General features: G+C 39.8%; 1 protein-coding gene across 6 annotated transcripts in view; it reads right to left on the bottom strand.

The window, feature by feature from the left end:
- RAPGEF2 (Rap guanine nucleotide exchange factor 2) overlaps positions 1 to 20,463 on the bottom strand; it is a 252,907-nt gene extending 232,444 nt beyond the window's left edge. For all 6 annotated transcript variants that reach the window (XM_053901165.1, XM_053901161.1, XM_053901162.1 and 3 more), the window contains exon 1: positions 20,192 to 20,463. In XM_053901165.1, the coding sequence (XP_053757140.1) occupies positions 20,192 to 20,260 (69 nt within the window). In that variant the 5' untranslated portion in view covers positions 20,261 to 20,463. The remainder of the gene's footprint in view (positions 1 to 20,191) is intronic.
- Between the last annotated feature and the right edge of the window lie 3,344 nt (positions 20,464 to 23,807).

A 23,807-nucleotide genomic window follows, 5' to 3' on the forward strand; every position in this document is an offset into this window, starting at 1 on the left:
CCATCCACATGAATGGGTTCTACTTGACGATGAGAATGAGGCCTCAGGGGTTTTTTTCCTCTAAAATACCATCCTAACTAAATAGTCCAAAACAGCATTTCTCTTCTCGTACCTTTAATCTTATAACCAACTGAGAAAAGTAAAAATGAAGAGAAATGGAAATTAGGACCTAGCCTAAAAGTAGAAAGGAAGAAGAAGAAGCATGGCATGTAAGTGTGTAAATATTTTTAGGGATTAGGCACTTTGTTTTTAAGCCATGGGCAAAAAATAGGGTAAATGACATTTTGCAGCAAGTCATTTAGCCTATTCATACATAAAGAAAACTGTAAGTTATACAAAAGGCCGCCTTTTAAGGCCCAGATTTTATGGGTAAGATCTTTCTTATTTTTCCTAAAAAATTTCATCTAACTTGATGAGAATTATGGACTGCTTTCCATCAAACTTTCAAAGAGTTACTGGAGATGCTACTTTTTTTTCTCTTTTCTCCATGCTATTTTGTATTTTATTGTAACCAATTTGAGAGTAGGTGTTGTTTTCTTGAAAAGTGATTCAATAGGTTTGACATCTACTCCCTTTAAAAAAAAAAAAAAAATCACAAGTAGAAATGCAAAAAATACCATATAATATGCTTGAAGTTTTAAATTAGTTTTTGACCATTTCAGGAGACTGCATTAATTGTTTTCAAAAATAACTGAAGTAATATCTGAAGGGATAATAATTGATTATCCTCTAAGGAAAAGTAGCTGAAGGAGAGTAAACACTGGAAACATTTTTATTTGGAGTGAGCCAGTTCTAAGACTCTATACTTTGTAATAATGTTTCATTAGCATTTTCGACAAAGTTTCACTAAACACTGCAAGACACTGTTACAAATTTGGAGGTATCTTCCTCCTAAACCAGATTAGAGCAAAAACTCTCAACTAAGTAATTTCACTTATAACCCCCCATATCCCACAGGAATAGCCTCTTTTCTTTATACACACTGAGGTAATTTATTACCATAGATGTACAAGCTATATTAATTATTTAAAAATTATTTGTGTAGTTGCCAAGAAGTTAACAGCTACTAAAGACAATGCCATAGCACACTACAAAGAGGAAAGATCATAAACCCATGCTAGTTTATGTTTGGATGCAGAGACAGGGAAAGGTAAACAACTTAATAAAAAGTAAACAGTTGTATCTCTAAACCAATTTCAAGGTTTAGATAATATGACTACAGCTATTTAAAATAAGAAAAAATAAAAATAAAATAAGATAAAACAGCCATAAAAACAATTCTTGGCTGCAAATTAAATGTAAATTAGGGTATCTTTGAGTAGGACACAAAGTTTCTTAATGGAGCACACAGCATGAGCCAGGTACAGGGCCTGACATATGTGACAGGCTTAAAGAATTCAATCATTTCACTTTGTTTTGTCTTTTTAACAACAAATTCAGGAAGAAAATTTTATTAGAACTACCCCCAGATTTCTTAAAAACCTAGGAAAAGACCACAGACATAGTTTCCAAAAAGTTAGGCTGGAAAACTGAAAACAACCTAGACAAAACCCCCTAGACAAAACTGAGACAAAAATATATCCTTCCCAGGAGTGAAACTGTAGGGCTCATAAAAACCATATTGGGTGAACACTAACAGATAAACAAAATAATACATATTATACCCAGTGTCTCTAAGACATTTTATAAAGTTATGCTAATAATACTATTATGGAATATAAATTATTTTCTCCTTTCAGAGTCCATTTGTAAAGATCACCAAGAGATACTTTATTAGAATGATTAAAAGTCCTAGTCCTTGTGTGGCTATACGTAGGAAGAAAAAAAATATGAGACTGACAAAGTAAGCTTCGTTTTTGCTGTTTTAAATAATAGTGAAACTAGGGTGGGGGGAGTCCCTCCTCTTCACTCCTCTGCATAAAGATACCTCTTCAACAAAATGATTACAGGCTTGCAGGTATAGAAGACATACTGAATCCTTGAGCGAGCCCTAAAACCAGCTGCAAGTTCTCACTGAGGACCCAAGAGACAATCCAGGAAAGAAAAACTTAATGAGTTTAATGCTACACACACACACACACACACACACACACACACACACACACACACACACAAACACACACACACACACACACACACACACACACACACACACACACAAAAGATAAAATAAATAAGAACCCATATTCCATGCCCCTACCGCTCTTCAAACCCCTCTTTGGCTTTCCTGACAAATCAAACTTCCTCATTTACTTTATCCCCACAGTCTACAGTCAATGGACTGTAAGATGTTATTCCTTTTTTGTAGTTGTTTTAATTGTCTTGTTTTGATTTTGATTTCAGTATAGTTAACACACAGTGCTAAATTAGTAAGACATTACTCTTAACATCCTCCTAATATAAATACAAAAACAGTCATGTATCTTGCTCTTACACCATAATTGATCATTCAGAACAGTCGCGAAAAATAAAATAATACAGTCACTGATTTCTAGCATAGTCCTGAGCCACTGTTGGTCCCTCGTCCTCTCCCAAGTTGGTCTGTTTCACTCCAAACCGATGGAGATCCATCCCCACATAATGTCTGATCAAGGGCAACCAGTCTAGTTGAAGGGTATGCCTTTCCCGTCCTCCATGACTTTCTCATTCATCCTAACACTACAGAATTGTTTGTCTTCAAGCACTATCCTGACTCACTGCCTGGATTCAAAAGCCTCCAGTGATTCCCCACCGCGAATGGAACACACTAGAAATTCTTAACCTAGCATGATTCAATCCTTCAAGCCCGTAAGCCAACCAGAAGGCAGCGAAACACACATTTTTGTAACCACTAAGGCAGTCAGCAAGATATTTCTTATACAGTATATGCAAAATATAAAGGAATTAACACTTTCAGTATAACAAAAGTGAAACGTGTAATTAAATGTTCCATCACAAACAGAAAATAACCTCGCTAAGAATCAGTGAGTAAATTTACCTCTCAAGCAGTTAACTTTCTAAGTACTCAACTGGAATGGTTCCTAGGTTTTTACGGGTGTAGTCGGCAAAATAAAGGTCTAACATAAATTTATTTATTTACAAAGGTGTTTAAGAAATAGAACACAAAGCTCATGGATTAACAGACCTGAAAATCAATGTTTCATTTCATTTCCTTCATTTCCATCAACTTCATTCATTAATAGTACAGCATTCATTTCTATGGTAAAAAATTTGTTTTCGTTAAACAAAAAACAAAACTTCCATAAAGTCATCTTACCTTGAAATAAACAAGAATCAAAAATATATGACATGTGCCAAGAAAAATAATTTACAATATGGGGGGTGACTCTTCAAAAAGTTCCTGAAGTTTTTCATTTTACAAATTGACTAATAATAGGGGCATCTGGGTGGTTCAGTCAGTTAAGCATCTGACTACAGCTCAGGTCATGACCTCACAGTCTGTGGGTTCAAGCCCCACATCGGGGTGTGCTGACAGCTCAGCTGGATCCTGCCTCGGATTCTGTGTCTCCCTTTCTCTCTGCCTTCCTCCCACTTGTTCTCTCTCTCCCTCTCTCTCTCTTGATCTCTCTCTCAAAAATAAATAAAAACATTAAAAAATTTTTTAAACAATTTAAAAAAAATATATTGACTAACAATAGACTATGGAATAGTAACTGTAACATTCATAACTGTAATCACTAAAGAGTTCAAGCAATTTACTGACATTTCCTAAAAATCACTATACAGATAAACAAATGCTGAGTTACAATAATACTAAATGAGAAAGAAAAATCACGGTCAGGTGACTTAATGTTCTGACCAAATCAATATATATTTCTAGCCCATCTTCTTCATTCTGAAGTTCTCTAAGCTGTAGAGCAGACCATTCAGGAAACCTAATCATTTAATTGAATCTGCTCAGAACTACATTATAAACAACTCCTAAAGAACTCTGTGGTCATCTAATACTTGACAGACAAAACACACACACTTAAATCTAAGGCATCTAATTAGAAATAAAGACAAAATTTTGCTGATGATATTGCTATATTAATAGAAAGAGCCCCTCAAAATTATAAAATACACTCTCATAGCAAAGTTTGGTCCACTCCTCACCCTATCAAATATTAAAAAGGAACTTTCCACTTCTCAGAGGTTTAACTGATAGCAGTACTGAATAATCACCCCACACTCACGCTTCCAAAAGTATCTGCATTTTCACATAGATGAAAGTCTAAGGGAAAGGGCAAACTTTTTCTGTAAAGAGCCAGACAGTAAAATGCTTCAGGCTTTGCAGGCCACATAGTCTCTGTCAGCTACTTGACTCAGCCTCTATAACATGAAAACAGCCACAGACAATATGTAAAGAATGAGCATGGCTGTGTTCCAATAAAACTTTACACAGAAAAACAGGCTATGGGTTGAATTTGGTCCAAGGGCAATAGTTTGCTCACCCTGATGCAGAGGATTAAATTTTTGAGCTTGCTGGCTCTGTCTCTGTTGACATGGAGAAATTCACTGAACTACTCTTGTTTATTTCCTCTATTCAGGAGTCCAAACTAGATCAGGGATTTTCAACATCTTTTTAGTAGTGAATCTCCTTTTTCTAATAAAAACTTAAGTGTGCAAGCTAGGCTAGATCTCCAGGTCTCTGCAAAGGCCCCTCAGAAGCTTCCCAGGGCCCATCTACAGGTCTGTGGGACAATGATCTAAGGTTCCACTCAATACCAAGAACCAATACTGATATGTTTTCCTAACACTTCTTTCTCTCTCTCTCTCTCTCTCTCTCTCTCATTGTCACTTTAGGCATCATCAGAAGGTAAGGGAATCATTCTAAGGATTAGGAATCATTCCAGATACTCCAGAAATCACATCATCTTCCATGAAGAAGTTACATGTCAAAATTAAAAATAAAGTACTGGTGAAAAGCTGAAGACAGTGAAGTGAAAGTTAAACACTCCTCTATGTATTTAAGTAATGTCTCTTGCTAAAAATCTACAACAAGTTTACTTAGAATAAATTTTATTACAGCTTACTTTTTCTTAGAGTTTTATATGTAATCAGTAAGTTGAGTAAGATTTCAATAGAGTATATTTAATCTATTCCTAACACCACCTCTTAAGTTAATATATTAGCATATAAGTCATTCTACAATTAAAAAATGGTCTTATCTATTAAAATAGGTCAAGGCTAGAATCTCTACTTAGTAACAGTCAGAAAATTAGCCCTAGATACTAGAACTGAATTTAATTTTGTAACTTGGGTCTGTCATTAATTTAAATTACTGTTCCTGACAATAATCAAAAATCTCAAAGTAATAAATTTGCATAATAGGACAAAGTGTCCCAGGAACCCAGAGAAAAAACTTATACTCTCTGTTAAATGCCAATGAAAACACCATGCAAATGACAGTTTAAAATATTAACACCAAGTGATGTCTCACAGGGAGGCAACTGCCTGATACTCAATAAAAATAACTTTGTCCCACAAAGGACATGTTGCTATAAAAAAGGAGGACTTACGTGTTACAGAAACCGAACCAAAAATTATTTCTCCTTTTCAAGCTCTTATTCAACTTGTTATTAATATGGAAGAATTTAATTACTTTTCCCCCTGTATCTCAAACTCTCAGGAAAGAAAGATCAAATCATTAAATATTTATTAGCTCCAATTCTGCACCAAGGGGTATGCCAAGTCCTGAGCTTGAAAGATGGATAGTTAAGTCCCTGACCAGTAAGCTCTCTAGTGAGGTTGACAGATACAGTGCAAGCTAATCCAGTTTAAATGAAATCAGGGTCCTAACTCAGACTCCAATTTCAGACATTACACTCTACCTCACCCACCTCAAACAAGTAACTTATGAAAACACACACTATTTTTAAATGACAAATAACCACGACTCTTTCCAATAACATTTCTAGTCATTAGCTCCTGACAGCAAATTGTTTAACTGACCTCACTACACATAAGCACCATTTATCTATATAAATCTTGAATGCTACCATAAAAAGCCCATAACTAAACACAATTGCACTAAGGAAGGACACCTTGCATACTTAAAGTTTTAGTGTCAAAACTAGTCTTGTGTAACATTCAATGTCAAACCATTTTTCTTAAAGACATGTTTATGACAGACGTATGGACTCAACAAAGTACAGAAAACTAAACAGCTATCTTTTACAAATGTTTTGTATACAAATGTATATGTATGTATAAAGTGATGACTCAACTTCTGGGAGGAATGACAACTGTAGCCTTAAAGTCACAGAAAAATAACAAAGTATTACTACATGTAGTAATATAAGACACACAAATGGAGCACATTAAAAAATGAAAATTTCTGAAATTTTAAAAATGGAGTAAATTTGAAACAAGAGTAACTAATTTAGAAATATAAGCCTAGAGGTGCCTGGATGGCTCAGTTGGTTAAGCATCTGACTTTGATTCAGGTCATGATCTCACAGTTCGCGAGTTCGAGCCCCACATCAGGCTCTCCGCTGACAGCACAGAGCCTCTGGATCCTCTGTTCCCTCTCTGTCTCTCCCTCACTCACTCTCTCTCTCTCTCTCTCTCTCAAAAATAAATAAACACTAAAAAAAAAGAGAAATGTAAGCCTACATTTAACTTTAAATTTTTTTTTTAACGTTTATTTATTTTTGAGACAGAGAGAGACACAGCATGAACGGGGGAGGGGCAGAGAGAGAGGGAGACACAGAATCAGAAACAGGCTCCAGGCTCCGAGCCATCAGCCCAGAGTCCGACGTGGGGCTCGAACTCGCGGACCGCGAGATCGTGACCTGAGCTGAAGTCGGACGCTCAACCGACTGAGCCACCCAGGCGCCCCATAACTTTAAATCAATGTGTAAATCAACAGTTACCACATAGAAATGATTACATTTAAAAGTGGCATTGATATTCAATAAATATCAAAAACTTTATGTATTTATATTTACATATAAGGTTCACCCCACTGGTATTTTTTATCTCTATTTTCAAATAAGAGATTGCAGTTCAGAAAAATAACCATATACCTAATAAGTGAACCAAGCAGTTAAATATCGGTATGATTCCATAACTGTAACTATAATAATGTAGCTGTATAATCCAGTAAGATTTTCAAAGAGATCTCCAGAGAATTACTCCATAAACTTATTACAATCATGTTTCCTACACAAAGTAAGTTGGACAAATACTATCAGCTCACAGCACTCATTCATCTTAATCTCTTTCTTTCCTGCCTTTCTGTAATATGGAGGCTTGAAAGCAAAAATACTTGAATTCCCAGCCTCCTTTGCTACTAGTAGTAGGCATGTGACACAGCTCTGGCCAATGATAAGTACCTTGAAAGGGCTTTCCTTCCAAATAAAAGATGAGCTCTTACCAAGAAAACATTCTCCCTTCTCTTCTGCTTGGTGGGGCAGCTGTCATCTTGTGACTAAAACCAAAATCACTGAGTAGGATTTGGTAGGAGACTGAGCTAGTTTCCTTAATGACATCTCTGAGCATCTAGACCAATCCTACACTACCTACCTTTAGATTTCTTGTTGTGTGAGAAAAATAAGACCATAACTAAGCCTATGTGTATAGTTTTTGGTTACCTGTAGACTGATGCAATCCAAACACAATTTATGCTATGAATCAAGCCTATGAAATTGACTCATCTAAAAAATCACTTTGGTGAATTAGCTATAAGGCACACTAATGATGAAAAATTATGTAAGGGAGGGGCGCCTGGATGGTTCAGTCAGTTAAGCATTCGACTTCAGCTCAGGTCATGGTCTCAGGGTTTGTGGGTTCGAGCCCTGCATCGGGCTCTGCATTGAGTGCAGAGCCTGCTTCAAATCCTCTGTCTCCTTCTCTCTCTGCCCCTCCCTCGCTTGCGCACACTCCCTCTCTCTGTCAATAATAAATAAACATTAAGAAAAAAAAAAGAAAGATTATCTGAGGGGAAAAGATCGGATTATAAATGAATACCAATTAATTGAAAAATAATATTAATAACAAACATTAAAGTATTATACTGTTAACTATTAACTATTCATTAAATTATTTATGCCAGAGACTGTCAAAGAACTTTAATATACATGAACACATTTAATCTTCACAATATGAGGTAATATTACCATACACACCCATCAATCCTTGATGAAGGTAAAACTTTCATCAATCCTTGACAAAACCGTAACATAATAAAACAAAGCTAAATTAATTTATTCTGTGATTTTCTATTTTTATATCAAAATGTCCTTTCTTTTATGAAATAGGAATAGTGGAGAACAAGTTTACATTCATTTTAACATGCTTAGCTGGCAAAATAAGTGACAAATCAATGTCAGTGCCCCAGTGTTTTATGAAATTTTAATAGTCCATTAAATCCAAAGGTCTGAAACCCATTAAAGTTAGGTAACCAGCCCCAGACCACAAAGGAGTTTGACATCAAAATCCAAGATCATACATAAGGACTAGGTCACATGAAGGAAATAACACTAACTGAACTCAGAACAACTATTCTGTGAATACAGTTACAGATATAAATGCATAAGTGTATAAGTACAAAGGAAAATAGCCAGCCCAGAATACATAAAGTGGGAACAAGGACTTCTAAAGAAAAATGACTTTACCATGTTACCTCCCACACAGAGTTTTCTCTGTGTGATATAGATTTAAACCATACCAAAGAAAATGGAATCAAGATAGGAATTCCCATTCATCCCAATCATTGGATTTGGAGATTCATGCTGGAACGAACTTTTGGGTCCTACATTGTCTGCCTCTAAAAGAAGTTTGTGGTCTCCTAAATAGAAAGACAAGGGACAGGTATGCAGATGAAATTTGCCCCCTCAAGTTTGCTCCTCAATTTCTTCCAGCTCTACATGAATGGAGATTAGGAACAAAACTGAAAGGCAGTCAAATTCTCCTTACCTCAATTCTTGGCTTTTTATGCTACTGCATTTCATTATTTTAAACTCTTAACTTTTTAAAACTCCTCTCTGGTTGTTTGGAAATGTATACATTTGATGAAGCAGTTTCTTTTTTTTTTTTTTAAATTTTTTTTTCAACGTTTTTTTATTTATTTGTGGGACAGAGAGAGACAGAGCATGAACGGGGGAGGGACAGAGAGAGAGGGAGACACAGAATCGGAAACAGGCTCCAGGCTCTGAGCCATCAGCCCAGAGCCTGACGCGGGGCTCAAACTCACGGACCGTGAGATCGTGACCTGGCTGAAGTCGGACGCTTAACCGACTGCGCCACCCAGGCGCCCCAGCAGTTTCTTAATACAATAAGTAATGTAACTGAGATGGCCAAATATTTCTAACTTCACCACGTATTTTCTAATAAATTTGAGTGAGCTTAAAAGAAACAAGAGTTTGCAAGACTGCATAACATATCGTAGCTTGAATAATACAGTTATATATACAGAACTCAATGAATGTTAAAATAAATAGGTTTAGCCTACACCTACATATTTTCACATTTTTTATTTTGAAGACTTTAGTTACTTTAAAGCCCAGTCAACTCTTTTCTTTTTCACTTGTGCCCTCCAATGTAACTTATTACTGAAAACATCAAACATAAAAACTCTTAAAATACAGAAACTAAGTGGTTTATATCTTTATAATTAAAAATAGTAAATAATTTCAGACTTATAATTTATTTGTAGTTATCTCAAATATTAGGTGCCATATTTTTAATCCAATCTTCCAGTGCCAGTTTTTTTTCCAGAAGAAAAAAAAAAGTACTTAATATACAAATACAGCATGCATTCTCCAGTATTTACCACAATAAATAGGAAAAGTAAGTGGCTAATTGAAGGAGAAGAGGGCTGGGAAAGGGGATGGATGGCAGAAGGTGGCTTTATAACTGAAATACAAAGGTGTACATATGAATAAAAAAAATTTTTTTGTAAAGATTATTTCTACTTTGAACTGATTTAAAAGAAATTCCTTTTTTTTATTCTAATACAAAAAGTCCTAAAAAGTACTGAAGGTACAGACCACATTCAGCTTAGATAGTATTATCACCTCCAGAGTAGTAATAGTGCCTCTGACCATCTTAAACACACCCTTGCCTCTTCCTTCCCTCCACCCCCCACACCCACCAAAAGTAATAATTTAGATAATTTTTACATTCACAGGAAAGGAAAAGAGAAAGGAGAGAATCTACAACCTTAATTTCACCTACACTCATTTCCTTAAGCTACTACCACAATTTCTTTTCTATTGTACTTAATGTACATGGAATATTTTATTTCCTACATTTTTTCTTATACCAAATGTACAAATTCACTAAAATTCAGGATTATGAAACATTCAAAACTGGTAAAATATATGGCATTTTGTGAATATCTACAAGATTCAGATAGGAATAAAGGTGAACAGTTAAAAACTTATTTCAGCTCTTCTTGTCCACTTCTCCGTTAGTGTGTATGTGCACTTTAAATTTCTTCCAACTAATATATTGCTTCACCCCCACCATTAATGGTCCAAAGCATACAAAATATTTAGCTAGAAAGGACTAGGCTCTTCAATAAGATTAAGTCATTAATCAGGAAAAAGATGATTTTTCAAAGTATCTTAATTTGAGGCCCCTTATCAGAGTCACAATAAAACTCCAAAAGCTATGCCTTTTTTTAACTTAATTTTGAAATAACTTTAGAATAAAAAAGTCAGACAAAAAAACAGTTCAGAGATCCTATGTGTTCATCTAGCTTCCCATAATTTAACAAATAAAATAACCATAGTAAAATTATCTAACTGATAAAATGTCACCAACTTTCCTAGTACCTTTTTTTTTTTTTTTTTTTTCTGGTCCAGAATCTAATCCAGAATCTCACAACTCATTTAGTTATCACATTTCCTTAGACTCAATCCGTAACAATTCTTCAGCATTTCTGGACGCTTTTGAGCACTACACAGTTACTTTGTAGAATGTCCTAAAATTTGAGTTTGCCTGATATTTTCTGACATTTAGGTTGAAGTAACAATACTTTAGTAAGAATACTATCACAAATGTACCCTTCTCAATGTAGCATAAGGTTGGATGATATGCCTTATTATTACTGGGGTTAAAAAGAAACAACAGGCCCAAAGTGGAGTCACTTGCACTAAACCCACGTAACCAAACCAAGACTTAATAGTCTTAACTGGTCAACACCAGTGAGGTAGCTTGCCACATAGATCCTTTCCATCCTCCAGAGGAAGATGAAGTAATCTGCTTTCATTATCCCTTCTCCCTTCTATTTTCTACATCTTCTGGGAGCTCCTTCCTGTTTGCTAGATGGGATGCTGCCTGGTTCAAGAACCATTCAATAAAGCCAATTAGATCCTTAGATTTACTCAGTTGAGTTTTGTTACTTCGCACTGGTGATATAACTTTGATTAACCTGGTTCACTTAGTGTCTACCAGTTTTCTTCACTATAAAAGCACTGATTTCTCCTTTTGTTTTTTGGTTTTTTCTAATTTTTTTAATGTTTACTTATTTTTGAGAGACAGTGAGAGACACAGAGCGTGAGGGGGACAGAAGCAGAGAGAGAGGGAGACACAGAATCCAAAGGAGGCTCCAGGCTCTGAGCTGTCAGCACAGAGCCTGACGCAGGGCTTGAACCCACAAACCATGAGATTATGACTTGAGCCGAAGTCGAACGCTTAACTGACTGAGCCACCCAGAAGCCCCTGATTTCCTCTTTTAATTAATTAATCTTGGGGAGATAATTTGAGACTATGCAAATATTCTGACGATATCCAATATATATCTCTCATCATATTTTCACCCACTAATTTTGACATCAACTGAGGATTCTTGCTTACAACAATTATTATGACGTTTGTCTACTTGTGATTTTCTATTTCCATCATTCTTTCTGAATACTTTTTTTAATTGGAATTCTACAGTAACAAAGAGCAATCTCTTCTCCCCCACTTATCTATTTATTCAATTATTTACTTATATTGGTATGAGCTCATGGATATTTTTCCCTCAGAAGTTATAACTCTGTTTTGTTGTTCAAACTGACCACTGGGACTCCTTTGTAAATACATTCATTAGACTTTCTTCTGAATTGTAAAAATGTCACTTCAGTTAGGGATGATCAAGGGTTTGTTGTTTTGTTTTGTTTAATGAGGGATCATTGATAGCTATGGTTAGATTTACCACTTCCATTATGACCCCCCAAAAAAAAATTTTATGGAAAGAAATTATATGTATTGAAATATCCCAATGTGTTATACCATCATAACTCTTGCTCATTCAAGACCTTATAATCTTTGGTTATTATTTTATACATATTAACATGGAATTTTCTCATCATTGTCACTATTTAAATCCACTTTAACTCCCACTCCCTTGGTATTTCAGGAACACAACTCAACCACTCAATGACAATAGTAGAAATTCATTTTAGCCAAAAGGTAATAAGCTTTCATTATGCTGAGTGAAAAAAAGCCAATCCCAAAGGTCAAATATTGTATGATTCCATGTATTTAACACTTTTGAAATGACAAAATTTTACCAATGGAGAACAGATTAGTCCTTGACAGAGGCAGGGTCAGGGAATGATTGTGTCTACACAAGGGCAACAGGAGGAATTCTCATGGTGATGGATTGTTCTGTATCTAGACTGTACGAATGCCAATATCTTGGTTGTGATATTCTAGTTGCACAAAAGGCTGTTAATGGGGAAAACTGGGTAAAGGGTTCACATGATCTCTGCATTATTTCTTACAACTACATGTGAACCAATTATCTGAAACTACCAAGTTTAAAAAAAAAGATAATGAGTTTTTACTTGAGTGAATACTCAGGAGAAATCAGATAATCATCAGTGTGCCTCAACCCTTCAGATCCACTGATTGCTAGGTAGCTTCTCAAAAAGTTACTACCAGGTCTCTTCAGAATAACCAGCTAGTGGCTAATTCTTCTTTAGGGTTTCATCTCTTCTTAGTAGCTTTTATGTTGGGTGGCAGCATATACCATGAGCTAGAGAAGAACAGGAAAGTGCTAAGGGCCAATTATTATGGTGAGTGTTGGTTTGTCAACTAAACTACCAACTGTTAATAGGATCAAAATATACATTTTTATCTCAATTCATTTAGCTCATATTAAGGTATTTGAGAAATCCTAAACACCCACAATTTATGATATTCAACTTGCAAGAAGACAAGCAATGAGAAACTACAGCAAGGAAAAAGAGGGTTTGGTTCCAATGACGAAACAAAGTTCCCCTTCAAGTCACAAATGCCAACTCCTCCAAAACACTTTTTATGATTAAGGATGTGAAAGCACAGAAATTGTGGAGCCAAGACAATTTAAAATGCAAGAACTAAACTTCCCACCCCACAAAAACTAAGCCCACCAGGACCACAAAGGTAACCCTTTCACAAACTGAAGGAGAAAAGGAAACACCTGAGTACAACAAGAAACACATAAGGTAATCAGTTCAGTAAAGTAGTGGTTAATTAGCATGTGGGACCAGACGATTTTATTTTTTTTTCCTGAAAAGGTAAAATCCTAACAGCCTAAATAAAGTAGCAATCAGCTTGTTTTTCTCCACACAAAGGCTGACATTATAACTACTATACATATTTTGACTAACTCAATCTCTGGCAATGCTACAAAAGAGCAATAATATGTACTATAACTGGCTTCTCCTACCTAACTTATCAACATCAACCTATTGAAACAAAAATGGTATGAGGAGTAAGGAACTGTTCTCAAACACTTACTACAATCATTACCTTGTGCCATCATAAGTCAATGGTGCATTTTCATATAAATAAATCCGTTTTTCCTTCTTAAATTGAGATATTAATCTCTTCCAAAGGACAGAATGCTTAAAAATCACATCATTACAAATTAAGAAATACTAACCTATTCAGCATATGATAAATCAGATATTTTACATTAGATTCCAGAAGGTAGAGGGGCACCTGGGTGGCTCAGTTGGTTAAGCATCTGATTCTTGACTTTGGCTCAGGTCATCTCACACTTCGTGGGTTCGAGCACCATGTCAGCTCTGCCCTGACAGCACAGAGCCTGCTTGGGATTCTGTCTCCCCCTCACTCTGTGCCCCTCCCTCACTTGCTCTCTTTCTCTCTCTCAAAATAAATAAAATAAACAAAAAAAAATTTTTTAGATTCCAAAATGTAGAAGATATCAAAGTTTAAGGGAAAAAAAGTATAAGTTAAAAAAATTTTATTAATAAAAAAAATTTAGCAACTTAGAAATTTTTCCTATGAATTAGGAAATGTTGATCATTACCATTTGCCGTGATTAGGCTGTAGCTAGCATCATGTGCACATCATCTGATGCAATTAGTAGCTGATATAATGGGCACACATTCATTCAGCCAGCCTGTCCAACAAATCCTACTACTGCAATAATTCTACTCTGTCTCCACCATGTGTATCAAGCTCCCAACCACCTCAAGCCTGAAGAACAGACCTCTCAGCCTTTAACAAAATTCTTGGTCTCCTCTCCTTCCAACCACAACCATCTACACTCCAGTGAAATAACTCCCCACCTCCTATTCACTCCCGTGGCTCCAAGCACAGGGAACAAAGGCCTACACATATTTTCTTACAACCACATGTGCTACTTGTATGACAGCAGGTCAGTCTGGAATAGCCTGCATGCCCCCTAGTCCACTGACTGGTAAATTCCTACTACCCTAAGACTCACTACATGGTTGTCTAAAAAGTTCACAGCCTCTTCAGTGTTAGCACAGGACATCTCATCCAGAGAGCCCACAGCCTCTTCAGTTTTGGCATAGGACATCTGCTACGGCACTGATGAATCACATCCTACTTAAAAGATACAATACACTGGTGAGTTACCTGAGGGACAGATGTCTCATCTCATCTTTGAATTCCTAAGGTCTGGTAAAAAGTATTTCATTAAAATGTTCTACGATGAGGGGCGCCTGAGTGGCTCAGTTGGTTAAGCTTCCGACTTCAGCTCAGGTCATGATCTCACAGTTGGAGCCTCCCATCAGGCTCTGTGCTGACAACTCAGAGCCTGGAGCCTGCTTTGGACTCTGTGTCTCCCTCCCTCTCTGTCCCTCCCCACTCATGCTCTGTCTCTACCTCTCTCTCAAAAATAAACATTAAAAAAAATTTTTTTAATGTGCCATAATGATAACTACTATTAGATATTGCATTAAATAGTAAGTGTACTTTCTTTCACTTAATCCACAAAACAACCTCAGGAAGCTATTATCCTCATTTACAGATGAGAGAATTGTCTGGTGCCAAAAACAGGGTGAGGAGAGGGAATGGCTCATAAAATTCAGATATCAAAGAACTATCACCACATTTCCTTATCTTTCTAGTCTAGATCAAAGTTACTTCAGGTAATTACAATTCTTCTTTACCTATAAAACTTATTCTACAAAATAAGTAACTAAAAAACAAGTTTTCAAATAAGAAGCACAGTCTGTGTTTTTAAAAGGTTTTTATATCCTTACTTCAGATAGTCAATTTATATCCCACTGTTACTATATGTGACTTGAATTTCAAATATCACCAAAGGTAGACCTCATGTTATCATTTAACTCCCCACAAAATCCACCTAAAGTTGTTTTCACACCCACAGAAATATTAAAAACCGTAAAACCACAAATAGGTAGTTTTCTTATGAATCAAAGAATTTTTGATTTCAAGAACTAAGCTTTGGAATGATAGTGTATCCTCCCTTTCTTATTAAAGGGCAAGACCTTTAATAAAATGATAATAGAAGGTTATGGCTTATTTTGTTGTTTTACATCCTTTCTTGAAGGGAAAAAATGAAACAAGTTAGCAACTGAGTAGTCCTCTTGCTTTTCTTAGTTTTATTTTATCATTATTTTTTGTAACTGTTCTGTTAAAGCCCAGGGTCTGAGAAGAACTACATTAAACCAGTCCACATACAGCAATGCAGTTGGAGACATTCATTTTGAACCTCAGCCAAGATATGCAAAGCTAATTATGGAACTGTTAATTACTAAATGTTTAAAAGCTTATGTGAAGGCAACTAAGTTTCTACTAATATTACAAAAGAATGTTAATTTTTACCAGAAATTTAAGTACTCACCCATTCAAAGTCACATGCTAATACAGTCTGAAATTAGTATTTCAGTTAAAAATGTGTATATTTTTTAACCTACAAATTCAAATATCATTGTTAGAAAAGGTAAATGCTTATGGCCAAACACGCATTACTTAGTGAAACATGCTTTTCAAAATTGCACAAAAGTCGGGGCACCTGAGTGGCTCAGTCAGTTAAGCATCTAACTTCAGATCAGGTCATGATCTCACGATTTGTGAGTTGGAGTCCCGCCTGGGGCTCTGTGCTGACAGCTCAGACCTGGAGCCTGCTTCAGATTCTGTGTCTCCCTCTCTCTCTGCCCCTTCCCCACTCGTGCTCTGTCTCTATCTCTCAAAAATAAGTAAACGTTAAAAAAAATTTTTTTTAATTGCACAAAAATCATTTAGTTGTGTTTTTTGAACAAAAACTACATAAGGACCAAATATTTATTACTAGAGCCCCGAAATGAGCTAAAATATAATCCAAGTGTAAGTTATCAAATGAAAATATGAAACTGCTCATAAACAATGATAAAAAGAACCTCAAATGGAAAATGTAACTGTAATAAACACAATTCTTCCCACTAGATTTAAAAGTTAAATATTTACCAGAGATATTCTTTTGTGCAGATTCTCATAATTTAAAGTTCTCTGGGCAAAAGGTATTTTTTCAGCCCTCTCATTATGACTAAGTGACTTTGCAAACAATTAAGTCTTAACACTGTTATGAACTCTCAGCTGAAAAATTCATGAGTTAACATCAAATCGAAAGGTGCAAGAGCCCAAAAAATTTCAATAGTGAGGACAAAGTAATATTATTAACTAGGAAGAAATGAGATGTGGCTGTTTTACATATACCATTTTAAAAAATTACTTTTATAACTACCTAAAAACACACTAAATTAGATCTTGAAAGAAAACAGTAATAGATGTTTCACCTGAAAAACTAAAAACATGCATATAAACACTACAGAAGCAACTACAAAGGGTCTGAACTCAACAAGTTAATAAAATGGTTTAGAAAAAGCATTTTATTGTTTAAAGCCTTGGGGGATAAAGCTGCTTGCAATTTATTTACATCTTTTACTTTACTAAATTGCTTTGGTGACCAAGCTTCTCATTTAAATGATTAAAGCATAAACCCAAATAGTTTAATAAAGCAATTACTTAAGAGTCCTGTTTTTCAACAGAGGTGCCCTGAAAAATATCAATAGAACATTTAGTGTACATTATTTTCAAGGGGTTATTTAGAATACAGTGCCCCATTGACTAAAATTTAGCCAGGTTTCCAGACACATAATGTGGGACACACACTGGATCAAAGATTTTTTCATCCTCTCAGAATATCAGATGAAAGAGTGACAGCCTCTTAAATCTATGCATGATTTGGCTAAAAATTCAGGTGGCTTTTCTTTTTTTTTCACCTTACCATTCTGCCTCTCTAATGATGTGGCTAAATAGGTTCCTATTTTTCAGGTGTGCATGAAAAGCTCCCTAATTTGCAGTCTCTATGTTTATACTGGGACTCTCCCCACCCCCAAATTCTCTTCTAGTTAACATCTTAGGTTACGTTAGTAACATCACTATTAACTTGTAGGCAACTGATTGACCCAAATACAAAGCTATGCCTTCAAGAGTTTGAGAGAGAAACTGGGATAGTGGGGTTTAAAACAAAACAAAAAAAAACTGAATTTAACAACAAAAAAATTATGTATTTCCTCTATTCTTTTATAGCATCTTCCTTTTGCCTGTAATGAGAAATCATATGAACTCCTTTATCAAGTCTATCCCGAAAAACAGAAGGAAGCATGACAGCAAAACTTTCCTAATTCACATCCTTCTTTTCATGATACCAAGTTTATTTAATACATTTGTTTTCTTCATATTACAAAAGTCTAACTCTCAAGCATGAATGAGAAAATAGTACAAAATAACTTCCGGTCCTTAACAAAGCACTCAATACAAAAAGCACCTTCTACCAAAACATCTTTTTTACTTTTGAGCACATATCAAACTTTTACAAGATTATTTTTGACAAGCCAGGTAAGGATGGGAAAACATTCACATTTCAAGCTACTTTCTTTAACACAATAATAAGCAAACATGACGTTTGTGTTAGTAATAACCAAATGAACATCAAAGTTAATACGGCTGATACTTAACAATGTTCAAAATGTTTGATAGCTTTCTCTGTGTTTACTTTTCCTATGAAGGTTTGGTGGAGGGAAATGTGCTTTCAGATTATCAATGAAGCTTTCATCTTGCAGTGTTAGTAGTAACTGGCCCACTTCTGAATCAGGCCAAGTTCTATGCTAGGTCAGTTTTTACTCTATTCTACACAACTGGCACAAGAAGAGGAAAGTTTAACAGTTCATTTATTTGGCACAATCCACATGCTTTCACAGTGGAGGTTTTGTCTCTTCCAGTCTTCTTTGGTGCCCCCCCCTCCCGCCCCAACTGATAGGTTTTAAGTCATTGCTATTCTAATTAATCAACTAAAGGCACAACTCTCCCCACCCCCCACCTTCTAATTTCCACTAAAGGCCTATGACATCATTTTCTGACCCGCCTTTCTAGGTTCTAATATTCTCAACTTGCCTTGCTGGGTTGTAATATTCTCAACTTGTATGATTTCATTTGGCACTTCAAACACTGAAAGGAGTTGACATATCTCACTGAAATTTGCTTTTCCATCACACAACATGCATTTTCACATGCAGAAGACTGATTCAATTGACAATTTTAAAACAAACAGTAGAGGAAGGCACATGGGAGGCAGTGCAACACCCAGGGAGGGACAAGATCAAAGCAGGACACTGCTTGGTTTTGATAAAATAATCCTTTAGAATTGGAACTTTCCGGAGACACAGTGAAATGAATATTCTCGTAAAATTATCACACATCTTCCACTCTTTTAGTAAATATGTGTGATCTATGATCCCCCAGATGTGATGGCTCCATCAGGAAAAATGAAAAATCAGAAACGGTACCAGGTGCCATTCTTGGGCCTTGTCCAATGGCAGCCAGTGAAAGATTCTATTTTATTCTGTTCTCCCCACATTAAATAATAATAATCAACATCAGAGAAGGAGAGCATTTGGGTATGAACAGATGGCGTCCAACACCTAACCAGCGAAGCAACTCTTTCAGGCATCAGATCCTAAATGTCTGATAGTCCCAAGGATCAGAGGGCTTATTTGACAAGAGGGTTGGCAGCAGGATCCCCTGTAGTTACCATCCCAATGCTTAGGAATATGCGTCATTAGCCAGTCAGCAACTAAAAGCAAAAAAAAAAAAAAAAAAAAAATCTAACCACCACATTTTTATACAATTTCCCCCTCTCTAGTCCAACTTGAAGCGACCAAATCCGACACCATCAGCAACAACTCCACTTAAAGAAAAAGGAAAAATAAGCCCGATGGTAAATGAACGTATAAAGGTTAACAAACTTATCTAATTCTGACAAGGTTGTGCAACACCAAAAGAATCCGCAGGGTGCCCTTTCCGGGGGTGTATCTGAATATGCCTGCTCTGCAGTTATGCCCGCAATTTAAACCAAAGGCACTAAGCTAGCTAATCAACTTTTCTTCCCCTGCACTGGAAAGCAGCATCCCTTTTTCAAAGAAGCAAAATACTAAATACACAAACATCCCAATGTTTTACTTTAGAAGGTCAACACGGATTAGTCTTTCGCAGAGCCATACAAGTTTCCTTCCTATACCTTTCCAAACACCACAGAACTGTAAAGGTAAAGGGGGCCACATGCCTGGGAAGGAAAGGGGCCTGCAGCCAGGGCGGCGGGAGTAGCTGGCCACGGGGAGGTGAGTCCCCCCCCTCCCCCCCGAGACTCAGAAGCCCTAGTGTACCACTGGGAAGAGGAGAAGCTAATTGGAGAATTCCCTCCTCCGCCTAGCAAACGTAGGGGGAAGGTCAGTAATGGGGAGGGCAGAGAAAAGGAGAATATCGAGGAGAGGGAAAAATAAACCCAGGACGACCAGGGGGAAAGATACAGCGATGAAATGCCATGGGAAGTTAGGGGTCCTAATGCGAGAAGTGGGGTGCGCGGGGCCAACCGTGTCAGGAAGGGGAGACTGGAACGGGAAAGGGCGCAGCCTGCGAGGCACAAATCCAGCCAAGTCCCGGCGAGTCTCACCTGGGGGGTCCTCTCGGCGGGGTTCTTCATCACCGCTTGGCGGAAGCTGTTATCCACGTAGGACGCCATCTCCCCCCGTGGGCCCGGCCGGGGCCGCTCCGCACCCTCGTCGGCCTCCTCCCGGCCCAGCGCAGCCGCTGCCTCCGCCCTGCGCGCTCCGCCCGCCTGCCCGCCCGCCGGCGGCTAATAAGCCAAACCGCGGCGGCGGCGGGGCCTACGGGGGGGCGGCTCCGCTGGGCCCGGCGGCCCGGAGCGCGGGACAGGCGCTCAGGAGACCCGGCGGGAGAGCGAGGCCGCGCGAAGGGGGCGGGCAGCGCGCAGCTCCCGAGCCCCGCGGCCCGGAGGGTCCCTGCGGGCGCTCCGCGACCGGGAACTCCCCTTCCTCCTCCTCTTCTTCCTCGCCGCTCAGCCGGGAAAGGCTTCCTGGCGCGCCCGGCTCGCTCCGGGCCTGGCTCGACACGCCTCCCCCGGCTCCACTCCGGGGACAGTGGCGTCTCCTCCTGGCCCCGGCGGGCCTGAGTTATTTTTAGGGAGGTACAAGCGACAGTAAAGAAGGGGAAGGCTGCAGGCAGACGGGGCCTCCTCTCCCCTCCGGCGCGGAGGGTCGCCCCCTCCTCTCAGGGGCTCACGCCGCCGCCCGGGAGTCTCCGCGAAGCACTCGGATCTCCCGCGTCCCCAGTCCTCCGGCACTTGGGCGCCGCAGCCGCCGTCGGGACGACTGGCTCAGGTCCGGGCGCTGCGAAGCCCGATCGCCGCCGCCACCGCTCCTAGTCTCCGTCTATTGGGCTCGGCCGTCCCTCCCGACTGCTGCTGCATCCCCTCGGGCCGCCCCGCCGCCGCCGCCGCCGCCGCCTCTGCTGCTCGGGCCGCCGCCGTGGGCTCCGCCGCCACCGCCTCCCCCCATCAGCGCGCCCGGAGCGGAGCTGCCCCGGCGCCGGCGCCGCCGCGGCCAGAGCACCCGGCCGGGGCTGCAGACCTCCGGCCCAGTCGCTCTCGGCAACTTTGTTCCCGGTCTGCGCGGGGCGGGGGAGGGGGAAGAGGGGGCCTCGGGCAGCCCAGGTCCGGACTCCCGGCGGCGGGCGTCCGAGGGCGGAGGGCCAGGAGCCGAGAGCCGCGCACAGCCCCCTCGGAGAGAGTATTTGGGAAGCGGCGACTCCCCCTCCGCTTCCTCCGCCTCTTCCTCCTCCTGCGCCTTCTCCGGCCGCCGGAGCCGCTCCTCAGGGAGGAAGCGGCCTCCGGGGCTTGTTGCTTTGTGCTGCAACCATGGTGAGGAGTGAGTGACAAGGCGGAGGCGAGTCGGCTGGCGCCGCATCATCGGGGGGCGGGGCGTCCCCGTCGCGCTCGGTCCCGCCTCCTCGCGCTCCCTGCGCCCGCCCGTCGGCCGCGCCCTCCCGCCGGAGCAGCACCTTCGGTCGCCGCCAGGTGAGGCCGGCGCTCGGGCCGCCGGAGGGTCGCAGCGTCCTCGGCTGAGCTGGCTGGAGTCCCGCACCACCTGGCCCCGAGGGGGCGACGCGAGTCCCGGTGCCCCGGTGCAAGCGTAGGGCTCTCCTCTCCCCACCCCTTCCCTGTCTCACGCCGTGCCGCGTACCCACATCCCACCCGGTTCCTGGGAGACGCTGCATAGTCCAGTCGCCCCTCTCAGACTCATGGCGCCACGCCGAGGCCGAGGGGGCTGAAAGTTGACCCGGAGCAGAAGTCTGGCCCGCAGGCATGGGCTGTAGTGGGCATTCATTTTGAACCCAGGGTTTGGCTCCAGAGGCGATAAATCCTCTAAGGTTTTTATTTTGCTTATTTGTAGCTTGCTGCAGGGAAAGCTTTCCTCTCCTGCCTTCCATGCTTACTGCCACCTTCAGAGACTTTAATGACCAGGAGATTAAGGACATGGAAAAGTGCCAGTTTCACACTAGATCCAGTACCATCCCCAGACGCACAAACATGCCAAATTTAAAGGTGATCACTCATTAGCAAGAAACCCGGACGGCAAGGTCTGTGACATAATCAGAAACATTGGCAGATCTGGCTTTGCATCGAGGCAGAGCAAATCTCATTCTCCAGACCCCAGATTTCCAAATCGGACTCACGTGGTGCAGAGGACACCATAACATAGCCTTTTAAGATGTCACCTCTCCTGCTTTTTCATTTACCTCTCCCTCTCCCTTTCTGAGCCAGGTCAAGGTGGGTAAGGTCAGCCGAGCACCAGGGACAGGTCTGCTGTTCTGGTCCTACGGTTTTATTTTTATCTGCCTCCTCTCCCTTCTCCTCCCTCCTTCCCAATAAGTTCATGTTTTGATGTCTGTGTGGAGGCTACACTTAGAGGAGGGTTGTTACTTTTATGATCTACTATATTGAACTTTTTTCAAATGTTCAAACATACTTTTTAACATCTAGCTATTTTAAACACATAGAATGGGTCGGTTGTGGGCAAACATTTTGGGGTCCCAAGTCACCTTTTGTCATTAAACAGATTGTGTGGCTTCCTAGAGAAGGGACTACCCAACCTTGTGAAACCAGATCTGAGTTATAAATTGTATCTCTAGACCCTTTTATATTACTTTTGCTGAAACTGCTTCCCCACATTTTTTCACCCCTTTGTGGAGCCCCAGCATCAAATTCTCAATGACATAGACCACCACACTGAAAGCAAAGGAACATGAATAAATACTATTACAGCTCTGTAAAAAGAGAAGAGGGGTCCCTGGGTGGCTCAGTCAGTTAGGCGTCCGACTTTGGCTCAGGTCATGATCCATAGTTGGTGGGTTCGAGCCCCTTGTCAGGTTCTGTGCTGACAGCTCAGAGCCCGGAGCTGCTTCAGAGTCTGTGTCTCCCTCTCTCTCTGCCCTCCCCGGCTCACACTCTGTTTCTTTCTCTCTCTCAAAAATAAATAAACATTAAAAAAAAATTTAAAGAGAGAAGAAAAAAATAAAATCTAGTGAGGTGAAAAAATATACCTGACATCTCCATCTGGTGTCTAATAGACATCTAAGAATTAATGTGTGCAAACCAGGGTCTAGATATCCTGCCCCAGTAGTGCCCCATCCACAGTTTTCCTCATTCCAGTTAATGCCATGTACATCGTTCCCATTGCTCAATTGAAAACCTTTGGAGTCTTTCTTGACTCCTTCCTTTCTGTTACACCCCACAAGTGTCAGTAACTTGTCGGCTCAACCTTCAAAGTACCAGATCTGGAATCTAACCTCTACCTACCACCTCTACCTTGTCCAAGCCAGCATCGCCCTTTGCCTGCACTTTGTGATTACCAACAACCTCATCTCCCTTTTTCTATCCTTGCCTCCAGAAGTCTACTTTGAACACAGCAGCCAGAGTGAGTCTTTTCACTCTAGCTCAAGTCACTTCTCTGCTAAGGAAAGGAAAGGAAAGGAGAGGAGAGGAGAGGGGAGGGGAGGGGAGGGGAGGGGGAGGGGAGGGGAGGGGGAGGGGAGGAGAGGGGAGGGGAGGGGAGGAGAGGGGAGGGGAATGGAGAGAAAGAGAAAGAAAGAAAAAGAAAGAAAGAAAGAAAGAAAGAAAGAAAGAAAGAGAAAGAAGGAAGGAAGGAAGGAAGGAAGGAAGGAAGGAAGGAAGGAAGGAAGGAAGGAAGGAAGAAGAAAGAAAGAAAACT

The sequence above is a fragment of the Panthera pardus genome, unplaced genomic scaffold (genome assembly GCF_024362965.1).
Source record: "Panthera pardus isolate Hobbes unplaced genomic scaffold, ASM2436296v1 HiC_scaffold_13, whole genome shotgun sequence".
In the NCBI taxonomy this organism is placed as follows: domain Eukaryota; kingdom Metazoa; phylum Chordata; class Mammalia; order Carnivora; family Felidae; genus Panthera; species Panthera pardus.